This window comes from Temnothorax nylanderi, unplaced genomic scaffold, assembly GCF_030848795.1.
Source record: "Temnothorax nylanderi isolate EJ_2023f unplaced genomic scaffold, tnyl_v1.0 TNYL_tig0006_pilon, whole genome shotgun sequence".
NCBI classification, from domain to species: domain Eukaryota; kingdom Metazoa; phylum Arthropoda; class Insecta; order Hymenoptera; family Formicidae; genus Temnothorax; species Temnothorax nylanderi.
Genome location: NW_027249068.1, coordinates 2,323,288 through 2,346,843, shown reverse-complemented (window position 1 = coordinate 2,346,843; position 23,556 = coordinate 2,323,288). Strand labels below are relative to the sequence as shown.

General features: G+C 41.3%; 6 protein-coding genes across 18 annotated transcripts; 2 read left to right on the top strand and 4 right to left on the bottom strand.

Annotated features, from left to right (window-relative positions):
• The first annotated feature begins 25 nt into the window (after nucleotides 1–25).
• On the top strand, nucleotides 26–1,408 carry LOC139779083 (mitochondrial import inner membrane translocase subunit Tim29). Its single transcript, XM_071717327.1, has 3 exons — nucleotides 26–471; nucleotides 547–648; nucleotides 759–1,408. Exons 1-3 carry the CDS (start codon nucleotides 327–329, stop codon nucleotides 1,175–1,177), a joined length of 666 nt encoding a protein of 221 aa, XP_071573428.1. The 5' UTR covers nucleotides 26–326; the 3' UTR covers nucleotides 1,178–1,408.
• Nucleotides 1,228–5,045, bottom strand: Agbe (1,4-alpha-glucan-branching enzyme). The gene is made up of 11 exons (XM_071717124.1): nucleotides 4,848–5,045; nucleotides 4,587–4,770; nucleotides 4,291–4,460; nucleotides 3,971–4,206; nucleotides 3,692–3,901; nucleotides 3,297–3,604; nucleotides 2,988–3,188; nucleotides 2,559–2,911; nucleotides 2,243–2,427; nucleotides 1,839–2,130; nucleotides 1,228–1,761 (listed from the first exon to the last, which is right to left on the bottom strand). The coding sequence occupies exons 2-11, from the start codon at nucleotides 4,697–4,699 to the stop codon at nucleotides 1,754–1,756; spliced, it is 2,076 nt and encodes a 691-aa protein (XP_071573225.1). The 5' UTR covers nucleotides 4,700–4,770; nucleotides 4,848–5,045; the 3' UTR covers nucleotides 1,228–1,753.
• Nucleotides 5,046–5,772: 727 nt separating this feature from the next.
• Schlank (ceramide synthase schlank) lies at nucleotides 5,773–10,473 on the bottom strand. 7 transcript variants are annotated; one of them, XM_071717254.1, is made up of 9 exons: nucleotides 10,080–10,432; nucleotides 9,672–9,973; nucleotides 8,622–8,814; nucleotides 8,289–8,406; nucleotides 7,885–7,997; nucleotides 7,461–7,791; nucleotides 7,257–7,375; nucleotides 7,021–7,165; nucleotides 5,773–6,899 (listed from the first exon to the last, which is right to left on the bottom strand). In XM_071717254.1, the coding sequence occupies exons 3-9, from the start codon at nucleotides 8,801–8,803 to the stop codon at nucleotides 6,777–6,779; spliced, it is 1,131 nt and encodes a 376-aa protein (XP_071573355.1). In that variant the 5' UTR covers nucleotides 8,804–8,814; nucleotides 9,672–9,973; nucleotides 10,080–10,432; the 3' UTR covers nucleotides 5,773–6,776. The 7 variants fall into 7 exon arrangements, with proteins under 7 accessions (XP_071573355.1, XP_071573374.1, XP_071573381.1 ...); XM_071717273.1 differs by lacking the exon at nucleotides 9,672–9,973 and having other exon boundaries at nucleotides 10,338–10,473; XM_071717280.1 differs by lacking the exon at nucleotides 9,672–9,973 and having other exon boundaries at nucleotides 10,331–10,448.
• Nucleotides 10,474–11,154: 681 nt separating this feature from the next.
• On the bottom strand, nucleotides 11,155–14,486 carry LOC139779012 (beta-1,4-glucuronyltransferase 1). Its single transcript, XM_071717207.1, has 5 exons — nucleotides 14,146–14,486; nucleotides 13,473–13,695; nucleotides 12,226–12,614; nucleotides 11,896–12,097; nucleotides 11,155–11,580 (listed from the first exon to the last, which is right to left on the bottom strand). The coding sequence occupies exons 1-5, from the start codon at nucleotides 14,484–14,486 to the stop codon at nucleotides 11,368–11,370; spliced, it is 1,368 nt and encodes a 455-aa protein (XP_071573308.1). The 3' UTR covers nucleotides 11,155–11,367.
• A 520-nt stretch (nucleotides 14,487–15,006) lies between these two features.
• LOC139778979 (uncharacterized) lies at nucleotides 15,007–21,214 on the top strand. Of its 6 annotated transcripts, none has more exons than XM_071717169.1 (8): nucleotides 15,007–15,147; nucleotides 15,262–15,515; nucleotides 15,591–15,730; nucleotides 15,829–17,231; nucleotides 17,792–18,034; nucleotides 18,126–18,458; nucleotides 18,570–18,800; nucleotides 18,982–21,214. In XM_071717169.1, exons 4-8 carry the CDS (start codon nucleotides 16,898–16,900, stop codon nucleotides 19,236–19,238), a joined length of 1,398 nt encoding a protein of 465 aa, XP_071573270.1. In that variant the 5' UTR covers nucleotides 15,007–15,147; nucleotides 15,262–15,515; nucleotides 15,591–15,730; nucleotides 15,829–16,897; the 3' UTR covers nucleotides 19,239–21,214. The 6 variants fall into 6 exon arrangements, with proteins under 6 accessions (XP_071573270.1, XP_071573278.1, XP_071573292.1 ...); XM_071717177.1 differs by having other exon boundaries at nucleotides 15,026–15,169; XM_071717191.1 differs by having other exon boundaries at nucleotides 15,026–15,515; nucleotides 15,829–16,757; nucleotides 16,895–17,231.
• Nucleotides 19,631–23,528, bottom strand: LOC139778968 (protein tumorous imaginal discs, mitochondrial). Of its 2 annotated transcripts, none has more exons than XM_071717148.1 (5): nucleotides 23,324–23,527; nucleotides 22,126–22,589; nucleotides 21,798–22,061; nucleotides 21,243–21,687; nucleotides 19,631–20,234 (listed from the first exon to the last, which is right to left on the bottom strand). In XM_071717148.1, exons 1-5 carry the CDS (start codon nucleotides 23,508–23,510, stop codon nucleotides 20,014–20,016), a joined length of 1,581 nt encoding a protein of 526 aa, XP_071573249.1. In that variant the 5' UTR covers nucleotides 23,511–23,527; the 3' UTR covers nucleotides 19,631–20,013. The 2 variants fall into 2 exon arrangements, with proteins under 2 accessions (XP_071573249.1, XP_071573257.1); XM_071717156.1 differs by lacking the exon at nucleotides 19,631–20,234 and adding an exon at nucleotides 20,719–20,832 and having other exon boundaries at nucleotides 23,324–23,528.
• Nucleotides 23,529–23,556: the final 28 nt, after the last annotated feature.

Below are 23,556 nucleotides of genomic sequence, written 5' to 3'. Positions count from 1 at the left end.
AAACACGGAGCAAAACCTTTCGAAACTTTTGGCCGAGATTATACAACGACGCAACCACGAATAACGAGAGGCGGAAGATGGATCGCGATGGAAAATGCCTGGCTTCCAGGAAATCCCTAGGATTCCAGGAAATTCCCTAGCAAGTCGTCGATTATTTTATGGGTGGTTGCAGTGAGATTCCGCCAGATGGCGCGCGACCGCGAGTCGAATTTGCGGGGTTATGTTTCCGGCGTGACATAACCTGTCGCTCATATTTAAATGCCGTCGTAGCCAGCCCTAAATTTCGTATAATGATATCGTGACCGAGATCTCTACGGAGGTTTGACATGAGTTCCCAACAAATACTCCAGCTTCCTCACAGACTCAAGGCAGCCTTTAGGCTGCTCACGTCCAGGTTTAATGAAGTTGGCATTAAAATTAGGAGCTACGAGATACCCGAGAGGATTAAAGGCACCCTACTTGAACGCTGGGGTAAATAACAAATGCGATCGAATTATCACGTTCTAATTGTTCGAATAATGTGTAATAGTTTTTTCTGTTTTGCAGCGAAATATTGGCAAGGTCTGTATGTGGATTATAAGGATGTTGCGATTGATGTAGCCAAAGATTGCAGGGAACGTCCTGTACGTGCCGTAATATATAGTACACGTGCGTATCATTTTTTCGATGTGTCTGTAGATTATGTCATTTTTGAAACCTGACTGATGATACATAATAATATATATATTATATTTATATGAAAATAATTTGTACTATAGTTCTAGGAGGCTGCTTCTACTCTAGTCGACACAATCCAGACGAGACTATGTTCAGGGAGCAATTGATACAGAGCAGTATAAAGCTGATGCAGGTGGGAGAACCTATACGCAATCCTGTCTCTGTGCAGCACATAAAATGGTTGGAGCAATGCTACAACGAGGGATTAATCAGGAGGCTCAATTTGGGCATTCTGTCCCTGATTTGGTTGGACAATTATGACAAAGACTGTTCCTTGTACAAGGCTGTCTGTCCTTACCTAAAACCACGATACGTAACCTTCCACGAAAGGATAGTGGATGTAGGCTTTCTAGACGAGTGGTGGCTATTAGAAAGGAAGATGAAAGACTATGACGTAAACGAGGCCGAATTTAGCGTTGCGGAAGCTGTGAACAATGCAGGCACTGTTTCAGCAGCGTAACAAATTTTAGGAAAGGATCCTCTTGTATTATTTATGTAAAAAAATATAAATTTTGTAAGTTTTCGGAAAACGAGTACATATATTCGTAAATTAATAACTAGGATACAAAATATTCTATATAAAGATCTGTCTGGTAAAACACTTGTGAATACATAGGCGCAATTAATTGTTAGAGTTGAATAAATCAAGAGACCATAATAAATCATCACTTTCTTCTCTGTTTACAGAATATATTATGTTCATAAAAATTTTTTAGAAAAACATTTTAACAAAGTTTATCCAAAATATATTATAATTCAATGACGAGTACAAAACAACAAGATCTGAGAAAACAAGTTAAATGCATCCAGCATTTACTGTCATTATTCTGTAATAGAAGTCTAGAGATATACAGTTATATTCACAAGTTCCTTTTTCAGGATTTACTACGATATATCTCTAGATTCTTAGATATATATGTATATAGATATTTTATCGAATTATATTTTACAAAAATATGATCTCTGCATTTATCTATATTAGGTATATCTATCATTATGCAATTTTCGAATAGTCTTCAGTCACGCGAGACAGCAGTTAGCGATCTAAAATGTAATCAGTTTTATTAATATTAATTGCCACGAATAATAGCAACACGAAATATATCATATCAATATGTTACCAGTTTGTGCGTAAACTAACGCTGTACGGCGCGGAATGTAGATCATCATTTTGTGTTGATACGCAGAAAACGGTTCTGGTTGCGTAAAATGCTGTACGCTCGTGTCTACGCGACGTTCTCCTCCAAACTGTTCGTCGTCGCTACACAGAACGACCTTGTACGTTCCTGGGTTCTTTATACCGACCGGATAATCGGCGAACGACTTGACCGGATGAAAGTTAAAGACGAACACGACATCAGCACGGTCGAACACGATCACTTTATCATCTTCGTGCTTCCAGCTCACGTAGCCCTATAAAATCAAGAGTTATTCTTAATTATTTAAATTCCTTTAATCCTTTATTGTGTCGAGCATTAAAATCACTCAGATAATAACGAAAACAAAAACTTTGAAAGCTACTTACAGGATTGGCATGCAACCATCCGTACTTCTCTTCGAGCGTATTCACAGCGCGATCCCAATTGTTCATATATTTATACTTCAATATTTCGTCGTCCACTAAACTCCACTGACGTCTGGCATAATGGTAGCTATCTGAATTTCCGACCCTCGGAAAGTCCAGCCATTCAGGATGACCGAATTCATTGCCTGTAAAACGTACGTTTAGAGTGTATCTCTGATTACTGTTACATTTTTTCTCATAAATTGGATATGTATTTCGAGGTACAATCGTTCAGCAAAAGATTAATCCAAAAATTATTTATTTATTTGTTGCTCACCCATAAAGTTTAGATAAGCTTCGCCGCCCAGAGCATGCGTGATAAGTGTGATTAGATTGTGGAGGGCGATGCCACGAGAGATTATATCGCTGTGTGGACTCATCGTGCTCATGTGCGTATACATTTCCTTATCCATGAGCCAAAAAGCAATCGTCTTATCGCCTACGAGGGCCTGGTCGTGAGATTCGGAATAAGCGACCGCTTTCTCCATCCATCTTCGATTGGAGAGTGTGTGGCAAATGTCGCCAATCTTCCAGTCGTCATCTTTGACCTCTTTTAACAATTTGATCCACTTGTCGGGAATAGCCATGGCTAATCGGTAATCAAATCCCACACCACCTTCGGCGACGGGCCTTGAATATTTTATAAAATGTATTAAAATAAATATTTTCAGCTGCTTTGATTTACGAAGGTTGATATAGGTCTCACCTGCAAACGCCCGGCATTCCACTAACATCTTCGGCTATTGTGACGATTTCGGGATATATTTCGTGCAACATATGATTAGCGAGCATCAAATACACTATGCCCTCCACATCAACGTTCAACCCGAAATATTCGTCGTAATGACCACTGAAACCTTGTCCCAAGCCTCTCGAGTGATAAAACATCGATGTGACGCCATCAAATCTGCCGAGTAATTGCAATCTCGATACAAATTATATCTGTTTTATATTATATATGGAAGTCGTAAACTTTTTATACAATTAGAGATGTGTTCTTATAAAAATTAAGTACCTGAATCCATCAAAACCATATTCCTCGGTGTACCAACGCAGGTTAGACAGTAGGAATCGAAGTACTTCGTATTCTGCGTAATTGAAAAGTCTGCTGTCCCACAGCGAATGCTCGCCGCGAGGACCACTATGGAAGAAACACGCATCCGTACCATCAAACATATTCAGTCCGTCCAATGTGTTCTTGGAAGCGTGCGAATGTACCACGTCCAACAAAACGTAAAGACCGTTCTTATGCGCTACATCCACTAGCTCTTTTAACTCTTCTGGATTTCCATAGCGAGATGAGGCCGCGTAGAAAGAAGTCACCTTTGATTTCAACAAGAAATATAGAGCTGAGCATTATATGCAATCATATAATCGTTTTACAATTTAGTAGGTAAATAGGTGCGCAACCTGATATCCAAAACTGGCATAGTAGGCGTGCTCCATGATCGCCATTACTTGTATCGTGTTGTATCCTTGCCTTACAATCCGTGGTATCACATCCCTGGCAAATTCCAAGTAGGTGCCGACGCGAGGTTCCTGCGTACCAATTCCAACGTGGCATTCGTAAATCCTGAGACTGTCTGGTTTCTTTGGTTTGGGGTGCTTGAACTTGTAGGTCTATAAAAGAAACATGGTAAATCTCTTTGTCACGTGCTAGAGGCATTCCTAATGGTAATTGTCCAATACATTTTCTGGATGCCATATACGTTGTTTGTAGGTGAGCCCTTCAGCTTTATTCTGCGTTACATACGTCGCCCAAGGGCTTAATCTTTCAAGCAGTTCGTTATTGTGATTTTTGATGATGAGCTTCACTTCAGAGTTGTGCCTCAGAGGGCAACTGCCATCTGCGTTCGGAGGAAGATTCAACTCCCACTTGCCGTACTCCAACTTTTTATACGGCGTAGCAGTTTTTTGCCAATTATCTATACAACGAAACGGTTAATCCAAGATAATTTTGGTTTAATATTAAATATGTCAATATAATTGTAAGAGAAAGTAACACATACTGAATTCTCCAGTTAGAAATACCTCCTGCGCACCGGGTGCCCATTCTTTCGCAACGACACTATTGTCATCTTTGATATGAATACCGAAGCTCTCGTACGCAGTAGTAAATCGCTTCAGGTCCCCATCTCCCTCCTGTATCTTCTCGACGTAATCCAAGAACAAAGCATACCTGGAAAGGCGAGGTAACTGGTCACCGGAGCATTCTCAACGAGTTATCGTTAGCGAGCGACGTCACAAAGTTGCATAAATCAAGCACCGGCACTTGCACATAAAAGCGCTGTAAATAAAAAAGTACCTTCGTCGAATGTCAGTCTCGTACTGGTTCAGGTACGGGTCCCTCTCGAGGAGCGCTTTTATCTCCGGTACCTCGACCTGCGAGGGATCCATGCTGGACCACTTGCCACCCATGTTTCTATTGTGACGACGTACGTACGATTAACGAGATCAGCGGCGTGATCGCGGCTGGCGGCATGGACCGGCTAAAATTCGAATGTCATGTCAATGTCAGACTGCCCCCTCTCCCTCTCCGCCCTCGACGTCAGTGGGTCATACGCACCTACGTAGTGGAACGGAGCCTCGGCCACATGGCACTATGGCAGCCGGATTCGACGGAAGTAACAAAAACAGTAAAAAAGGGAAGATGTGTCAGGCGGCCGCGTTTACGTAATTACGAACGTCGCGAGAGCGACGAGCTCCGCCGTTTTGACCCGCGCGCTCACCGCGGCGACCTTTGACACCGCCATGTTTATTCCATTCCCGCCATTCCCGCCGCAGTGTTTATCATATTCCATTCTCAGGGCCGGCGCGGACGAGCGAAGCCGATCGTAAATAATACGAATATTGTAATTGCAAATGAGTGCGAAGATGACGAAACATCGAAGCTGCGACGCCGAAGATCGTACGGGCGATCTTGCCACGTGGGAGTTTATCTCGTCGCATGCCGAATTAGATAAGGTAATCTCCCGTTTTATCATTCTTGAAGAGAGAGAAAGAGAGAAGGGACGATCGTGATATTGGAGTAATCATGGTGATGATGAGGTATCACCTATCACCACGGGCCCGTCCTTCGCAACTGCACTTTCTGCGTTTAAAATGAGATAGATATATGCAATTAGACGACGGAGAGAAAAGGAGGGAAAAACGTATGTATGTAATACATACAGGCCTGTTCTTTTTGGCTGAACTTGTTGTTGCACGGTTCATCTTTCCTCTTTTTCTTTTCTCGTGGAGAGAAAAAGAGAAAAAGATAAACTGTGCAAGAAGTTCAGCTAAAAAGAACAGGCCTATACATACACGCGTTACGTATGATCAGAACCTCGATCACCTCCAGGGAGCAATTAAGTTCTGGCCGCTCGCCAAATGGCGGACATTTCAAACAAGGAACAACCGTGCAACGGAGTTTGTGATTCCTTACTTTTTTGTATGCATACGTAAATATATTAAAAGGGGGGCAGAGGGCAAAGAAGCAAAAAACGGGAGCGTCCGAGAATCAGCAGGAAAATTTTATTGGAGATACACGAGGACGATTGCGAGTGCCAGTATTACGTAAGAATAATTAATACGGATGATTCGTGAAGACTCGTGCGTAAGTACACAACGTACAATTTACGTAACATTTATTCGTTAATCTTATATATATGTATATATATATTTATATAAAAGTTGCCTTTTTTTTGGGTTAATTTTCAAGCGATATAGATATCGCGGAATATATTGCGATGCGCCTAAGCTTAAAATTATATTGTCGCAATTTGTGAATCATGCACTAGCGCACAGTTTAATTAAGTTTTGCATCGAGAGATAGAATAAGAGAGAATCGTGTGATTAATCGATAGAAATTTATTATTAATCGAGAATTCTTCTTATGCTTATCAATAACTGACTGATGCTCACAAAGTATATACGAAAATAAATACATTTTTTTTTTTCAAAGTAATTACACGATATTAGACTCGGAGAGACTCGACGGAGGTAAGACACCGAACGTCTTGGCGGCTTTGGTCCATTCTTATCTTAACTAAGCATTAAGAATTCGTTCGAAAGGAAATGTATACTTATAATTAAATTCTTAAATAAGGTGAAGTTATTTAAATTAGCGGTACGAATAATTGTTGATATTTTCAAGGTTTGTCCCTACTTGTTTGTTCCTTCCTTCGTTGTCCTTTATATATATATGTATAATGCATTCATAAACGCAAATATATTTGAGACTGAGAGAATTGTGACAAAGGCAGATTTGTCAAAGCATTGGATTGTTTTGAGGGGAAACACTAATGAATGGGAAATGGGAGAAAGTATATATTTTAATTTTATGAGAGATTAAACAGTTATGTTAACGTTAGCGTCTCGAATTATAAGATTAAAGTCACGTTTGAAATTTTATTATACTTATAGGAAGAAAGATTAGCACCTGGCTGGACGTCCGGATGAATTTTCTGCCTTGGAATCAATGTTTTAAATAATAACCTATATAGCATGCGTTTTGTTAGTGGGTTTTTGGTTTCGAATTTGACTTGTTAATGTAATTTGCTGTACTGTTTATGGGAGTATTATTGACCGAAGTGTCGGATACTTCGTCGCTGCTATTACTGCGAATATCACCCTCCATCTGTAATAGGTTTTCCACAAGAAAAGATTAGCATATAGCGTTCGTTCGTTCGTTCATTAATATCGAGAAAATGTCCCAACGAACGTGCAGGCAACAATTTATATAAATCAGCAGCACATACCTGACCAGCATTGAAAGCATTGTATGCGATCTGAAGGATTACGTAAGTCCAAAATGCGTGGAGAAGCAGTAGTAAGATTAATAAAGAATTAAAGATATAATACGCAGGGAACATCGGTACTATCTTAGGCGCTTCTATAGATGTGCTGTAATATGTAATAGAATCCGAATCAGTATCACATAATATGCACCCGAGATACATTGAATCGATTAAAATTTAGATATACTAATACGTACCTATAAATTATCCAAAATGGATACACACCCATACGTGTTCCAATCCAGAGAATTGTAAACACGACGAATATACAATCACAAATTTTCTGATAATTTGCATACTTAGATATTTTTGCCGCCTGCGAATTAACAGTGCGTATAAATCGAAATGTAGAATGCCGTCGAGCAATTGCTTGCTCCTTCGAGCAGTACCAGTATTCTTACCTCCAAGAATATATCCGCGGAATCGTGCACAAGCAAGACCAGACTGCCGATCCTAGTTAGGTTTCCAACCCACGAGAAACACATAAGTGAAATTGTGGCTATGTGATGAATAAACATCTGCCAGAAATCTTTCCTTCTCACATCGAAGAATTGAGAGAAGCTTAATGCCCAGTAAAATGCCATTGATATCATGTAATACCACCATATATCACTGGTAACAGGATGATAGGGGTAATTGTAATAACAATGCTTTATGTCCCAGAGCCACGGTTTATCCCATAGGACAACAAGGCCATAGAAGAACGAGTACGTATAATAAAAACATCTCCAACTGAAAAATAAAAAAAAAGATCGCGCATATATGATTTGTTAATGCGATGTTTATGCACACGATGCAAAACGATACATTAAAACGATGACTAACCAACTTTCACAGAATTTTGTAAGAGTAGACGGCTTGTCTTGAGAGCGGCGCAGCCGAAGCCATCTCTCCACTTGTCTTTCAGACCAGTCTAATTGTTTAGCCAATGCCAAAATCTTAAAACACGATTGTGTGTGTTACAAAATGCTGACGTAACAGATAATATGCATAAAAGTAGTATTTAATCAATAATTACATCAATAGTACTATTTAATCTATATTTTAATTCTAATATTTATATCTCTTAATCGATAAAAAACTTTCTCTCTATAACAATTTTATCATCATCATTGATCATAGACCATAGATCATAGGTCATACATCATTGATTATAAATCATTACTCTATTAATAATTAGTTATACCTATATAATACTGATATTAAATTTTTTCACATTAGTCACTCACCTGTTTACGCTTAGTTTTCTTACTAAGATATGCTTTTTCTAATATCTCATTGGGTACTGCCCTTTTGCTTCTAGTATTTTTTATATTAAGTGATCTTCCAAAGGGAGCGAACCAATACCTATTTAAAAAGTGATTAGATCATATATTTTTTTTACTTTAAAAATTCAAATAAATTCTTTATCACATATTAAATTTTACATTTTGCAACACATTTCATTGATTGCAAACTTTTCAATAGAAATGTGAATTTAATTTCTTTGAAAGTGAAACATTAATATTGAAGATAAGATATAAAACTCGTATGACCGATACAATAAGGCTTAAGAAACTTACCTTTCAAGAGTATATCTCATTCCTAGAAGAACAAATGCCATGAGCAGCGGAAATATTAAATGCTGATAATTAGCATACTTATTGTCTGCATTCGGACTGATATCCTCCCATGTAATGTTAGAAGGTAACCAAATGTCCGGCGACCAAAAAGCGGCCGATATATTTAGGAAAATATTCTCCATTTCTCTGTGTCCTGCAAACAGAGATATTCATGGTAACGAGAAGACATGGCTAATAACTCGGATTGTGGAAAACTCGAGTGATAAAAAATGACATCGCAAATAGCACGCTCGTGCTTTTTTACATTTATTTTATTAATCATCACAGATGACTCGTCAACGCACAAGAATGCCCAACTAGCGACACAACGGTAAGACGTTTCGAAAGAAATCTGGAGATCACGCCACAGAAATTAATCAACATAAATCATTGGGGCAATCATCGAGGTACCAGCACGATTAAATTGAGGAGCACGAAGAAGAATTACTTCTACATAAATGGACACGCAACGAGAGAGTGAGAAGGAGAAACTGACACCGGATAGATCTCGGCGAGAGGACACACACGCGCGCACTCACCCGGAGCCGCTGCAGCCACTTGGGCATGTAACGATGTAACGCGCGATCCGAAACGTGCCACCGGACGGGCGAGAGAGAGAGAGAGAGCGCGCGCGTGCTCGTGCCGTTTCTGTTAGCGGGTAAGGCGCGCGTGCGCTACCGGAATGGTGCTCCGATTAGCGCCAGAATGGAGGAGGGCGACGATAAGGCCGGGCGGCCGCGCGACGTCTCACGACGGCGCGGCTGAGCTAGAACCCGGCGAAGCGGTACGCTTCGTGACTGCCTGTCCAAGTCTCTCGCTATCATTACGAATTACGACCGCTATCAGCATCCCACCACCATCGCCGCCGCCGCCACCACCGCGAAGCGTGGCTCTGACACAATCGAGATAACGAGCCTATTCGGCCGCATGACTATTCTCGCTCGCTTTGACGGTCACGCCACATTGCCACCGGCCATCGCACGAGCCAAAACACTTCTAATTAATGATTACCGCACGATCCCGCCGCTGTGTACGGTGTGTGTGCGTGCGTTCAGCGTTGAACGTTCCGGCGAGAGGCGTGCCCGGCAAGGACGGGGGCGCGGGCGCATCCGATCGTGCCCGATCTCGCAGCTGCAGTGGGAGTTCTCCCTCTGTCTCTGTCGTCTCTGTATCTGTTCTCCTTTTTCTTCTCTCTTTATCTCTCTCTCTCTCTCTCCCTCTCGTTTTTCTATTGCACTGTTTTTGATATGGACGTCTCCATGGAATCAGCAACTGAGCAACGCTCTCCGTCGCGGTACCTCGACCTCCTCGACCTTATTCGACGATTCGATATTAGCCCTATTTATATTAGCTCTACTTTCTGATTTCACTAGGTCTACGTACCATTAATATGCACACTACGCTACGAATTACACGCACCTTCTGTCACTTGGAGGGAAGAAGAGAGGGAAGGAAAAAAGAAGCTGCCGGGAGTGCCGGGGTTACCGGTGACTCATCGAGCGACCACGAGACCGTCGTCGGAATCGTCGGATCGATCGGCCAACGACAATGGATTGGAGATTCCACGAAGTTCGCTCGTGTCTACCGGCTGGCTGGTCATTTACCGTCGTGTCGTCGTGTCGCTACGTCGACGGAGCGCATTTTCCGAACGAGTTTCTCAGCGGATTTACCATTTACCGAATTAACGTGTCCGCACTCGAGAGTCGAGACGATAAACAAGAAATGGCGGGGCCCCCTGGCGGTCTCTCCCTGCTCCGAGCTCCGAGTGGCACTCCTCTAGTAGAGAAGCGGATCGTTAGAAACTGGTTAGAACGCCATTGGGCCACTGCTGGCGCGCGTATCGACCGGCTTCCCGCTTCCCGCTCACGGCGACCAATAGCGGTTCGCCTCGACGCAGCCGTTCGAAAATTCAAGATCCTCATTCGAACGATTCGAATCACGCGTTTCGCGATTAGCGCGGGTCAACGCGCGAAGATATATACTCCATGAACTCCGTCTCGCATTTTAGGGCGACTTTGACCAAACTCCAATTAACTTAATTGGCGATTAACTTATATCAGGCGACACCGATTTATTATCTTGACATGGAGAGAATTATTAATTTTTGTTGCTTAAACATATTCGGGAAAGGAGATTAGATTAGAAACACTCTGAATTTTGCAATGAGAAAGATAAATTTAAGCAATTGCGCAATTTTGTTGAATTAAGAGAAACATCTACGCTCTATTTTGTTTATGTGGATAAAAGTATTAATTTTCTGTAATTTGAATGAAAAGGAAGTAAAAAGAAAGATTAAGGTAGATTTAGATATACAGTTAAAAATTTGGTTATAAGCGCTTAGGCTGAATTAATTCAATTAATCATCGATTATGTTAAACTTTGATCAAAAGTCACCCTTAAAATTTTAATTAAAAAGAAAACGCGAAGGCTGTATCTCACTTAATTGAAAGGAATTGTAGGAATATGCTTTGCCTCTTGGTAAAAGAGTCCTTCATTTTCTCAGTAAAAAAAGCCTTTATTTTTGCGGTGAAAAAGCGATCGGTGTTAACTCGCAGCCTCTCCTAATTGTAAGTCTAATGTAAAATTCGACATCACCGAAAAATATTTTTCTATTGGATATCAGGCACCGTGCGTGTCGAAAGCAGCCTTTTCTCTATCTCTTTCTCTTCTTTTTTTTTTCAGATAAGCTCACGGGATTTCGAAAGTCTCAATGGGCGCATTTACGATTGACCGGATATCGCTTGATTAGACGCTTTATCACGCGTTGGTAGATCTTCGCATTCCTCCTCTCGTGCGGCCGGAAGAACTCCTGCGTGGCTATGTTGATCTTGCGCGCTTTTCGCTTGATTCCTGGTGTATGCACTAAAAAGGCACCGTCGAGCACGACCAGGCGATAATTTAAAAGACACATCTCGAACATCTGTAAATGTGAAATAAATAACGGATTCTGAAAGATACAGAGAGTCTAAAGGTAAGATTAACAGCTAAAAGCAAAATAATTTTTGTACTTGAGGAAATCTACCTCTTATGACCGTTTCTATCAATCAGATTAACTTTAATCTCAGTTCAATTTACTTTTTTTAATTCTTAGAACTAGAAAAAGCTAAAAAAAAATAAATTAAACCGAATTAAAGTTAATCTGGATAGAAATGGACATTAGAGAATCATGTGTTAGAGAGATGCATTTTATTATAGGTGCTGGAGATTGCTGTTTAAAGGGTATTTTGTTTCGCACCTGGGCCATCTTGTCCTGCTTGCCCTCCCAGGACATCTCCTCGGTATAGAGCGGGTCGTCGCGCGTGCCGATAAAGACCGGCTCCCACCTATGATGCGGATATTCCCTTTTGGTGACGAAAAGCGGTCGGATCCTACCCGGGTCCGGTCTGATCATCCACCTGGTCAGACCGGGAAATCGCTGGCAGTGCGGACAGACGAACCTGCGAAGGAACCGTTCGATTATTTTAACGCATCGGTCTCGACACGGATCCTTTATTTCGATTCTTACGAAACACGAGAGAAAGCGCGTAATGTCAACGATTTCAAATTGGGACATTCTTACATGTACCTATGGAAATACACCGCCAGGCCGGCTCGGCAGGCGGCGAGCAGTTCGCGCTTCGTCGCCGGCGGCGGTTCATTGGACTCTATCTCGAATACAGGTACAACGAAGACCACGCCGAGCTTGGGCGGTTTCTGGTGCACCATCTCCATGATGCCGGAAGCCAGCCGCGCGCTCGGCAACAGCTCGATGTCCGACACCAGCACGCGGGACGTGTTCGCGACCGTTCTCGCCACGTTCCGGGCGACATTGATGGGATATGTCATTTTCCTCTTCCGCCTCTCGGTCTCGGCCTGCCGCCACTGGAGATCGGAAGCGGCGCAATCGCCCTGGATGCGACTGATCGCGCCCAGGGCGGGCGGTCGACCGGCCGGAAACACCAGGTGGACGGAAACCTGCGATCACCGAGTCATTAAGTAGAAACGTACGATTACATTGAATGAGAATTTTTGGATATACCGTAATATGTATAATATACGAGAAGAGAGCGGTAACGAAAACATATTGTGCTGTGTCCCAAACACAGACTGTAAAAGAAGAAAAAGAAATTGTATCGAAAGTACGATATATATTTACAAAGATTAGCGTGCCATTAACAGTTCATTAATTTTGGAATTTCTTATTATTTACGTGATATTAAATTACATAAGATATTTTGTGTAATTTAATATGTTAATTGCCCTTTAATCGTAAAGGAGTACAGATAATTGTGTTCGGTACTTCTACTTTCTATTTCTGTATACGAATTATACATTCTAATCTGATTTTAATTAAAATGATTTGTATTCCACACGGGGATTTGAATGACTATGCTAATTACAAGCAGGTGTGTCGATATAACGGAATACGCATCTATCATGCTTTCACAACGGACTTTTATACTAGGTTCTTTGTCTACCGCATGTCACAGAAATCTGCATTGCAAAATTACTTCAACCGTAAGAAACATTAAAAGCTGAACTAATCCGTGTACGCAATGTCTACGCTTGATTATGTAAACTAATAAAATAATTTTCACTAAATGACTAATAAGTTAACTAATAAAAAAACATTATCTACAAAAAGTTTCCTTTGTATGATAATAAGGTGTTGTAATTTTTTTTTATACAGGTGACCTAAAAGTGCATATCGCGCGGACTCCCGGATACCCGCGTTATTAACGAAAGCGTGAAAACTTTGAGGGTCAACAGGGCGTTGCATTATATGCTTGATACACAGAAGATTCGCGATCGTGACGTGGAAGTTGAGGAGACCTTGTACATGGTAGGCTCGCAACGACAGGCTCGATCAAGCTGAGCGACAGCGAGGCCGGCGTCGAGGCCTGGCGCGAACACCGCCAGGCTAAGCGGTCCCTCCCACCGTCTGGCCAGCTCCACGATTCCGTAAACCTGATCGGCGGTAGCGTGTGTGGACAGAGTGACTTGGGGCAAACTGTCTGTCGCTTCGACGGCACCAAGCAACACGAACGGCAGAACCCTGCGCGAAGAAAAAGAATTCTCGCTGTCGCGCAGCAAAACCGCCGCGTGATACATTCGACGCCCAAACTTCACTATCACAATGTACATTGCCTGATATTAACTCGTTTTATTGTTAAAATAGAAAATTCTTGCTGCGTAAATTCGAATGTATAGAAGCCGAAATTTACAGCTAAAACAAATTTAATCTAATCGTTGAGATAAAATGTTGCCGGTTGCAGTAAATTTTCAAGAAAATTAATCTCAAATAAAATATTAGTATTCTTAAAATATAAATCTTTCTGTCAATATGATGATTAACGAAATCTGCTATGACATAAAATATGTTGTACCGGCAAAATTTTTTCCGTTTTTGATGTTGAGCATCGATTTTTGGCATCAGTTAGATGTAGGATGAATTAAATTTGTGGAGAAAAGCAACGACAATCTCTCATAGACGATTGCTCTCTACCTGTAGGGACTCTTCTCGCCGATTTCGGGGCTCCAGGTGAGCTTGGATGGTGGATAGGAGAGGACGTCCGGCAGGCCGTTGTACCACCTGCAGGCACTTTCGTTGCGGGGTTGCCGACCCGCCATGTACATGCCCGCCGCGTAGGCGGGCGGTCCTGGTGGACCAACGTCCTGCTGCGAATTCGTATGGCTACTGTCCAACGTCGAGATACCACCGTCATCGCGAAAAACGAGCGTCGTCGTCGGCAATCGAAAGTCGTGGCCGAATAGCAGACGAACGGCTACCAGGAGGGACAGCACCAACGTCGGCCATACTAGTAGCTTGCGAGCGAGGCTGCGCATCGCTTTCTTATCTAAGAATACATTTAGATTCTAATTAACTTAATTCAAAAGTAATCTTCCTATGTCTGTCTCATTAATCTATGAATAGCCAAAGATTAAAACGCGCAAGGCGATGAAGTTCTTCTCTATAAGCTAATTCAGGTTGATACCATTTTGGTAAATCTGAAATCGATCTTTCCAGGAGTGAGACACGCCTGTGCGGCGCAAGGCTAAAATGGATCATTCTACATTGCTCGGTATTCGGTTGCTGTCATATTTTTAGCAACGTGGAAAGGGATTTTGAGGGGAGTACGTTTAGAGCACGCGAGCGAAGCTAGAATTGACAAGTTGGCAATGAGAGACAGTCCGTCTAAACGCACCTCGGTTGTTCCCCGATCTCCTCGTCGATCGAGAACGGTGGAACGATGTTCCATATTACAGGCGCAAGCGGCGGGTTCTCCGAGGAACATCCGCCATCGAACTGGCACGACATGATGTTTAGCGAAGAGATACAGACTGCGAGGTGTCGCGGATCGATGCCGCGCAATCGCGCTGGCAAAGGCACAACACGCGCGGCCGAGATACTAGCTGTGATTGCAGGCGGAACAGGAAAAATAATGCCACTAATTGCACATAGATTTCAGCCTGGATTATGCTCCGAATTTTCCACTGGCGCTGAAATGTATCTTTACATTTATATTAATGTACTAATATATATATACATATATATATATCTTTATAACAATCCTTTATTTCGACTTCAACATATAATTTTTAAACGTATTATATTTTATAGTTGCAGCCTGCAGCCTGCAGCCTCTATTAAAATAAAAAATAATGTTTTACATGCGTGTCAAGGAACCTCGGATCTACGATCGTGGCAACACGAAATTATCGAGCGCGAGGACAATGTACGCGTAGATAACAAGGTCAAATGATCGACAATTCAATAAGAGAGCGTTTACCAACGGTATCAGGAAGATATATGTTGCAAGGAGAAGACGTTTCCCTTTACATGTGTGTAAACGATAAAAACTATATCGGAAGTCTGTAAGATAAGTTTGACGTTATATTAATTTTCGATTTCTAATTATCGCCAAAGCTGATGATTATTACGTATTACAGGAGTCGGTTATAAATTGGCATATCGCGTGACGCATTATAATAGCCCTACCGTAGTTGCGGCACTATATAGTATCGAACGGGCGCGGGTTTTACCGTGCGCGATCACGCAGGATCCATCGCGGGAGCATGTCTAATCGAAGGTAGGGCACGCGTGCAATTTGTTATAGACAGAAAGTGGCGATATGGGAATCGCTTAGGGTCGTCGTCATTGATTCTCAAGGCCGCGCTCTAATTTTAGCAGTTCACAGGAGAGAGGAGAGTACATACATATATATGTGTGTGTGTGTGTGTGTACCTACACATCACACTTCTTCCGGCCGTGCCGCGGTGCAACGCGCCTAATGCACGAAGATTTCGCTCCACGGAGCCAGTATTTCTTGAAGTTTTTGAGATGTCGAATCGCAGCGTTTGTATAGCTCTGCCTCTTTCTCTATTTTCCTTTATTTATTCGATTTAGTAAGTAGATATAAGTTTCGAAACACTATCGGGACTTGGTCATATGAGGTCAGATAAGCATATGTGTTTACGAATCTGTAATCGAGGAGTATTAATAACGTGGATAACGCGTGAGTTATAGCTTTGAAATATACGATGGCACGTGTGGATTAAAACAAGTTAAACATTGTCGCCATATTTTGGTGTATTATGTATTCAACAGTGTATAGAGATAGCGGTTTATAGATTATTAATGGAACACAAAGCATGTTTCCGTGTAAAGCTTATCGATCCACGACTCCTATGTACATGCTTATGAATAAGCAAAAAAATTCCCGCGAGGAACAAGTAAATTAAAGTTGTGACCGACAGAAAAGTTTATCAAGATCGAAAGGTCGGATCTATCCGCGAACGAAGTAACTACCTGTATGATGATTAATAATGTCTGGCACACAGTTGGCCGACTGAAATAAAACGCTGTAATTACATATGAGACAGAAATAAGATCACACACAACGCAATAGATATATTAATACATAAATCTCCGCGTAAAATCGCATTCAAGGACTACGCTCAAATAAAGAAGCCAGCGGAACGTAAGATTTCTCCGAAATATTGGAAGAACACTTGACGCGTCTCGCGGGATGAATCGACTCAACAAGTGCTCGGGGATATCATTGTCCGTGTTGAGAGAAATCTCTTGGAAAAGTGATACACAACACTCACGTTGAAGTGAGTAAGGCGTGCAGCTTTCCCGTCAATGTTGCGTGAAATATGTACAATTGTGTAATCGACCGGAAGATCGTTAAACGCGATCGTGGAGCCTTCGGCGGTTATAAGTGTTATAACACGGCTCATCTTGACCTTAGCCGATGGACGTGCCCCTTTTCCCGCGACCACCGGCCATCGGAGGCGTCACGACACCCCTCAGTGACGTGCCGAGCGTCGCGACGCTACCACGCGTCCCGGCATCTGTTGCGACATCCGTGCCGCGCGTACGTGGACGATATGCCGTACCCCTGCGATCCTCCTCGGACACCAAGAAGCGGCGTCGCATCTGCAGGAACCTAGTCCATCCGCGGGTCAGGACCGCGGCCCTCGTCAAGGATGCTGCACGTCGTCGCATCACTGAGTTTCGCATGAGGATGACGGAGCATCGCGCGAACGACGAGGGGGACGACGACGACGATGTCGTTTGCAGCATTGGTATAATAGATGTTACGTGATTTAATTTCTTAAAACCATGCATTTTAATTGATAGACATTTTTGTACTTGATACAATAAAAAATAAAACGTAAAAAATCGATGCAATTTTTAGTATAATAAGGAAAGTGTAAATTATAATTTGTAAGCAGCTTGCAAAATGTTCTTAGGTGATATCTAATATTCGTATAAATAATTCATATAAAAAAACATTGAAAGAAAAGTATAATTATTATATCAGGTAACGACAGTAGTTACATACGCAGGAAGAGATAGTATAACTTTTTCAGTAATACATGTCACGTAAGTTTCAATCGATCATTGCGTGTTTTGCTAATGCACGCTATCGTGAACTTGATGAGGAAATCGATTTGACATTTTCTTTAGTGATTGAAAAACGATCATTCTTTAAATGACTTGATATACTGCGCGACACTTTAAACTTAAAAAAAATTACGGCAATTTTTTAGGATACTATATTTCAAAATATGTCTCGTATATCATTGTAAGTTTTCTGCTTATGTAAATGGTTTTCTGCTTATATACAAATGTTCAAAAATAGATATTACGGACACACCGACCACGTTATCTTCGGAGATCTCCCCTCGCTTGAAAAACGGCGTAATACCGACAAAAAAATGGACAAAGTCCGTAACTGTCCAGACTATAGAAGGATTACCGCTGCGATTAAGATTTCTGCCAACTCTCAGAGACATCGAGGAGGATAATGGAAATTCCTCAGAGAAATTCTCGAGATTTTGGAAGTACCTGAGATTTCTGGGACGATTGTCGTTATCGCAATTCGGTACGAGCTAGCTAAAATTATTATGTAACGTTGATCTGTTTAAGATTTTTTTCATTGAGCTAATTTAATTAATATTTATAATTTGTCGCAGGTCTTCTGTGGATACTCGTGATATGGACGGTGGCAGGCGCGGCGGCGTTCTGCGCCACGGAAGGACCTCGCGAACGCGAACAGGTCGTGTCGCTGAAGAATATGCAGAAGGATTTAGCGGTCGGTTTGGCGACGGAGTTGCGGCAATTGCGGACAGAGCAGGATCAGGATGTGGAGCCGTTGTGGAGCGACAAGGTCCGCCAATATGTGGCCAAACACGAGGAACTCCTCTTGATCGCCGTCAGTTCCGGCTACGGCGAAGGTGGTAATAGCGGACAGCTGTGGACATTTCCCGGCTGTGTGTTGTTCGCCATATCGCTAATTACTACTTTAGGTATGTTAATTGCAGGGCTAAACAGTCCCAACTGATTATTAATAAAATTCTTAGATAATTACATGAAAATTGTATCATGTTCTCTCTCTTAAATGTTCTTAAATTTTACAGGTTTTGGAGCGCCGGTTCCGCGAACCAACGCTGGTCGTACGGTCGGAGTGATTTTTGCCGCTATTGGCATCCCCGCGCATTTCCTTCTTATACTAAATTTTGGTCTCTTGGTGGCTTTTCACCTACAAAAATACGCGCTCATCAGACGAGGCGTGCAACTCAGCAATACGGAATCCAACTATTCTAGACGGATGCCGAGATGGATCAAAATACTGTCGTTCGTTGGTTCAGGTAAATCTTTCATCACGAGTCTATATAAAAATTTATCTCTTTCTTGTCTACTTTCTAATTATTGCTACTCGCTTACTTTTGTTTCAAGAGTTAGTTGAAATAAAAAGTGAAATATTAAATAATAATTGAATAATATAAAATGAACGTAGTAATTAAGAAAACTTTGGGATTTCTATTGTAGTCGCTTACTATATCTTGGGGGTATTGTGCTTCGGAATAGCGAGATCGAGACCGATCGCGGCGAGCGTGTTGTTTCCGTTGGACTTTACCGCGGCAGGGGGTCTTTCTACTACTGCCAGTCACGTACGGATACTGTACGGTCTGTATTTGGAAGGCGCTGTTACTATCGCGGCAATAATGGTAGCTATATTACGAGTATCAGCAACGCAAAGTCTTACAAACATTGGACTGAAATACGGCCTATTGACTGAAGCTTAATCAGTTTAACATTTTTCAGCTTCTTGTACATACATATTTCGTCAATATTCCGTTTATCATGTTATTCTGCTCTACCATAGTCAATATTTGTAAATAAAAAAAAGTTGACGAAATTACAATTTACCTTTGACTTCTGGATTATCTGTAATAACACAATTACAAAAAAATACAGATTATCCAGATATGTACGTTTCAGATAATCTTTTATTTCGCAAGATAAAACGCGTAATAGCTACATGGTCTCAAACCAGATAGGCTATATCTTCGTATAGCCAACATTTTTGTATGATTTATATCCAATAGTTGCTCGTAAGACGAGAAAAAAAAATGAAGATCGAAGAATCCACATGAAAGAACGTAAATAATTGCATTTCTAGGTATATGCAAAGGGATACGTGTTGAGCAGAATTTATTTTACAAATATATCGTCGTATATTTTACAAACATCGTCTCGACCAAGATGAACAGATAACAGCTATATTTATCTTCATGTACACTTTATTTAAATAAGATGTAATAAAGACAAATTTGTACGCTACGATACGACTGTACAGCTATACGTTATCTAAGCGGCATCAGGCTGGCATCACTTATTCGCTCGTAACGATAATCTTCATGCTCGTTTTTTTTTTAACTTGATCGAAAGTGTACATAATTTCAGGCCCAAACTCCCATTGTAATGATGATGCTAGCGTATATACGATATACATATTAGTAACGTAACAACACAAGCAGCATTTTCTAGATCTTTACAGATTGCTTTAGACGCTCGCGATTACTGGGGCACTTTCTGTCGTTGCATTCCAGCGTTAGTGTCATTTTTGCCAACGACGTCTGACGTATCTTTGGTATGCACGGACCTGTTGTTAAGAGGTTTGTCTCCTGGATGCTCGGGCTCAGAAGATGAAGACTGGATTTCGCGATTAGGCGTATTTCCTAACGCTATTCGTATAGATTCCACCAAGTGCAATGGACCTGAATAGCACTCTTTCGTACCTGTAAACAAATTTGTACGTATCGACATATTTCTAATATCTTTTGTTAAGATAAACATTATATATGAATGTTCGAGAAGCCTAATTGATTTTACGGAGATTTTATAATGGTGACTTAAAATTTGCGGCAAATAATTCTTATCACGAGATATTTTCACCACGAAATAATCAACTTCAAATTTAAAAAATCTATTTCTCGAATATAGTTTGGGATTGGTCGGAGACAACGAGTTTAGAGAATTGTACTAATGAAATTAGGTCTATTATTTTCAGCTGAACTTGTGCGGTTTCATCTTCCCTCTCTCTCTTTTCACGCTGGCGAGAAAAAAAAGAAAAAATAAACCGTACAGGAAGTTCAGCTAAAAAGAACAGACTTTTTATTTAGAATCCCCGTTCATAAACATTCTGATCTACATTCTAGTTATAACTATAGAATATACGCCGTGTATATTTATCATAGATATAATGTGTTATCTAGTTCTACTTACAATTCGTTCTTTACCCAAATATAACTTTTTTAATTTTTCTAAGTAGACCATCATTCTGATCATTTTGAACCTCTTGTCTCGCTTGAGTTTGCACCTTTGGACCTGCCGTGCCTAGAAAAAACATTGGAGCTACTAATGAAGATTTCACTTGAAAATATGAATTTTACATTGAATTAGTTAAATATATACGTCTCACTCAAATTTCTGTTATCGCAAAAATTTCGGTATACAAGAATTTTTCGTTTCATTTCGAAAAACATCAATGAAACGCATTTTATAACATTTTAACGTGTTTTATTTAATTAGTAATAGCAGGTACACAGGGGAAAACTCAAGCGACGTATAATCTAATGAGAATACGTTAGTGCAATGCAGAAACGGTAGTTTTGCAGTACCATTAAATGATCGACGTCACAAATACAAATAAATATACGTACAGTTCGATAGAAAAACTCGAAATAATATTAAATCGAAATAAAATAATTAAAAATGATGATTTACGTTTCATCGTTTGTCCTTACCATCCGTTTTATATGTTACACCGTGTATACTGCCGGGAGTGTTGGTTTCGAGTTCGGCGTACGCTTGAAACAATGCTTGCTGCTTTTCCGTCAATTGTTTAGGCACGGTTATCTTGACGTTTACGTAATGATCGCCGTAACCCATTCCGTCGACCTTCTTCAATCCCTTGCCGGTCAAACGGATTCGCGTGTGGGAGGACGTACCCGGCATTATTTGTATAGTCTGATTTTCGTATACGCCCTCCACTCGTATCGTACCACCCAGCACCGCCTGCGCGAGGGAAACTTCCGCGTCCGTGTGCACGTCGGGCCCATCACGGCGGAAGTACCGGGACTTCTCCACACGGAATGTCACGAATATCTCTTTCCTGCCCAGTGCCATACGGATCGTTTGACCGTCCTCTACTCCGGCTGGAACCGGCACCGTTATTTTCTTACGTTGTACCTACAGAAATGCAGCGTTTAAAACATAATAATTAATACAATAACGATAAATAAGATAATAATGGTTTTTATCGGATGATGCATAGACAGAATCAAGAAACATTCTCTCACCGTTTGTCCTTTCGCGTTGCACTCCGTGCAAGGGAACTTGATGTGCATTTTTGTGCCTTGACAGTACCGACAAGTCGAACTCATTACAAAAGGACCGGTGGATATCGTCTCCATTCCCGTACCGTTGCAATAAAAACATTTTGCTGGCTTAGTTCCTATCTCGCAGCGCGAACCTCCGCATTTCGGACAAGTGTCTATTACGTTCACGTTGATATCCTTATTCACACCTCTGGCGGCTTGAGAGAACGTTAAATTCATTATCACCTGTAAGAGAAGCGTTATTTACATGTTGCATTTATCAGGAAATATGTGAATCGTACTTGCATACCTCTTGAGCCGCCCCAAAACCGTACTTTGTTTCTGTAAAGTCTTCAAAATCACTGAAGGCCCCACTTTGGAATCCGGCGTCGCCGAATATTTTTCTGAACAACTCTTCGGCATTAATGGTCGATCTATATTGCCAGTGTTGATTATAGCTCTTGGGTCCCCCCTGACCCTGGCCCATTCCCATACCCATTTGCTCCGAAGTTGCGCCCCACGTATCATATTCTTTCCTCTTAGTATCGTCGCTTAATACTTCGTACGCCTCGGAAACTTCTTGAAACTTCTTGTTGGCGTCCGGATCTCCTTTATTCGTGTCGGGATGATACTTCTTAGCGAGTTGATAATAAGACTTCTTTATGTCTTTTGACGAGGCGTTTTTGGCGACACCCAGGATTTCGTAATAGTTACGCCTTAACAATCTATTTGTTAAGTGTATGGCCCTGTGTGGTTGCACTATTGTTCCTATGTCTGAAATGGATATTGGGCATGACTAGGTCTTCCTGTTATTATTTATATATAAAAGAAAACGAAGGAAAATAAAGTATAGGTTTGACTTGTCCGAGTATCTAAAAATATAGGGCAAATTAGTTTCTTCATTATGAATTGGTTGACATTTATACAGCTATAAATACAAATAATGGTATCTCGAGGAAAAAAAGCTGTTATAATTTTCTAGAACATATTTACTAGTATATCATATATATGGCAAACACAAATACTACAAAGCATTATATACCATTCTTCCTACGTCTAAAATAAATATTGGATCTGAAGGCTTTCCATTATTAAAATATAAAGTAAAATATAGATTTAACTTGTTTGAGTATCTAAAAATCTATAACAAATTAGCTCCTCCGTTATGCATCAGTTGATATTTATACGGACAGATAGACAATGACATTCCGTAGGAAAATAGCTCTAACTTTCTAGAACAGACTAGTATGTCGTAATAGTAATATATGACAAACGTGTATATACACGCGGATTTGCAGGTTATGTCGATGCATTGGAAAAACGCCGCACATATCGGACGACGGGAAACGCATAACGGGTGGAAACTCGCGCGGTTGAGGTTGGGAACGTCGACGCGACAGGCGAGGAGATCGTTGACACACTGGCGAAAGCGCCGGGAACGGAATTTTCGTTGGAAAACGAGAATGATGTAATATAGCGAGGTTCGAGTGCACGAGGATACATCTTACTTTTTTCGCGATTCCAGCCGCCGACAGTCGACGCGACGATCACCATGTGTCGCTGGCACGCGCTGCATTGCTGCAAAACGCCGCGCGAGAATTTATTCAGCTTATTATTCCCGAGCAGGTTAATGGTCTTCGGGCGAAGAATCGCGGCAAGACCCTTGCCGGTCGCCATGTTGCGCGAAAGACGCATGCAAACGCATGGCCGTGGGCGCCGTGGCAGAGAGTACGAAGAATTC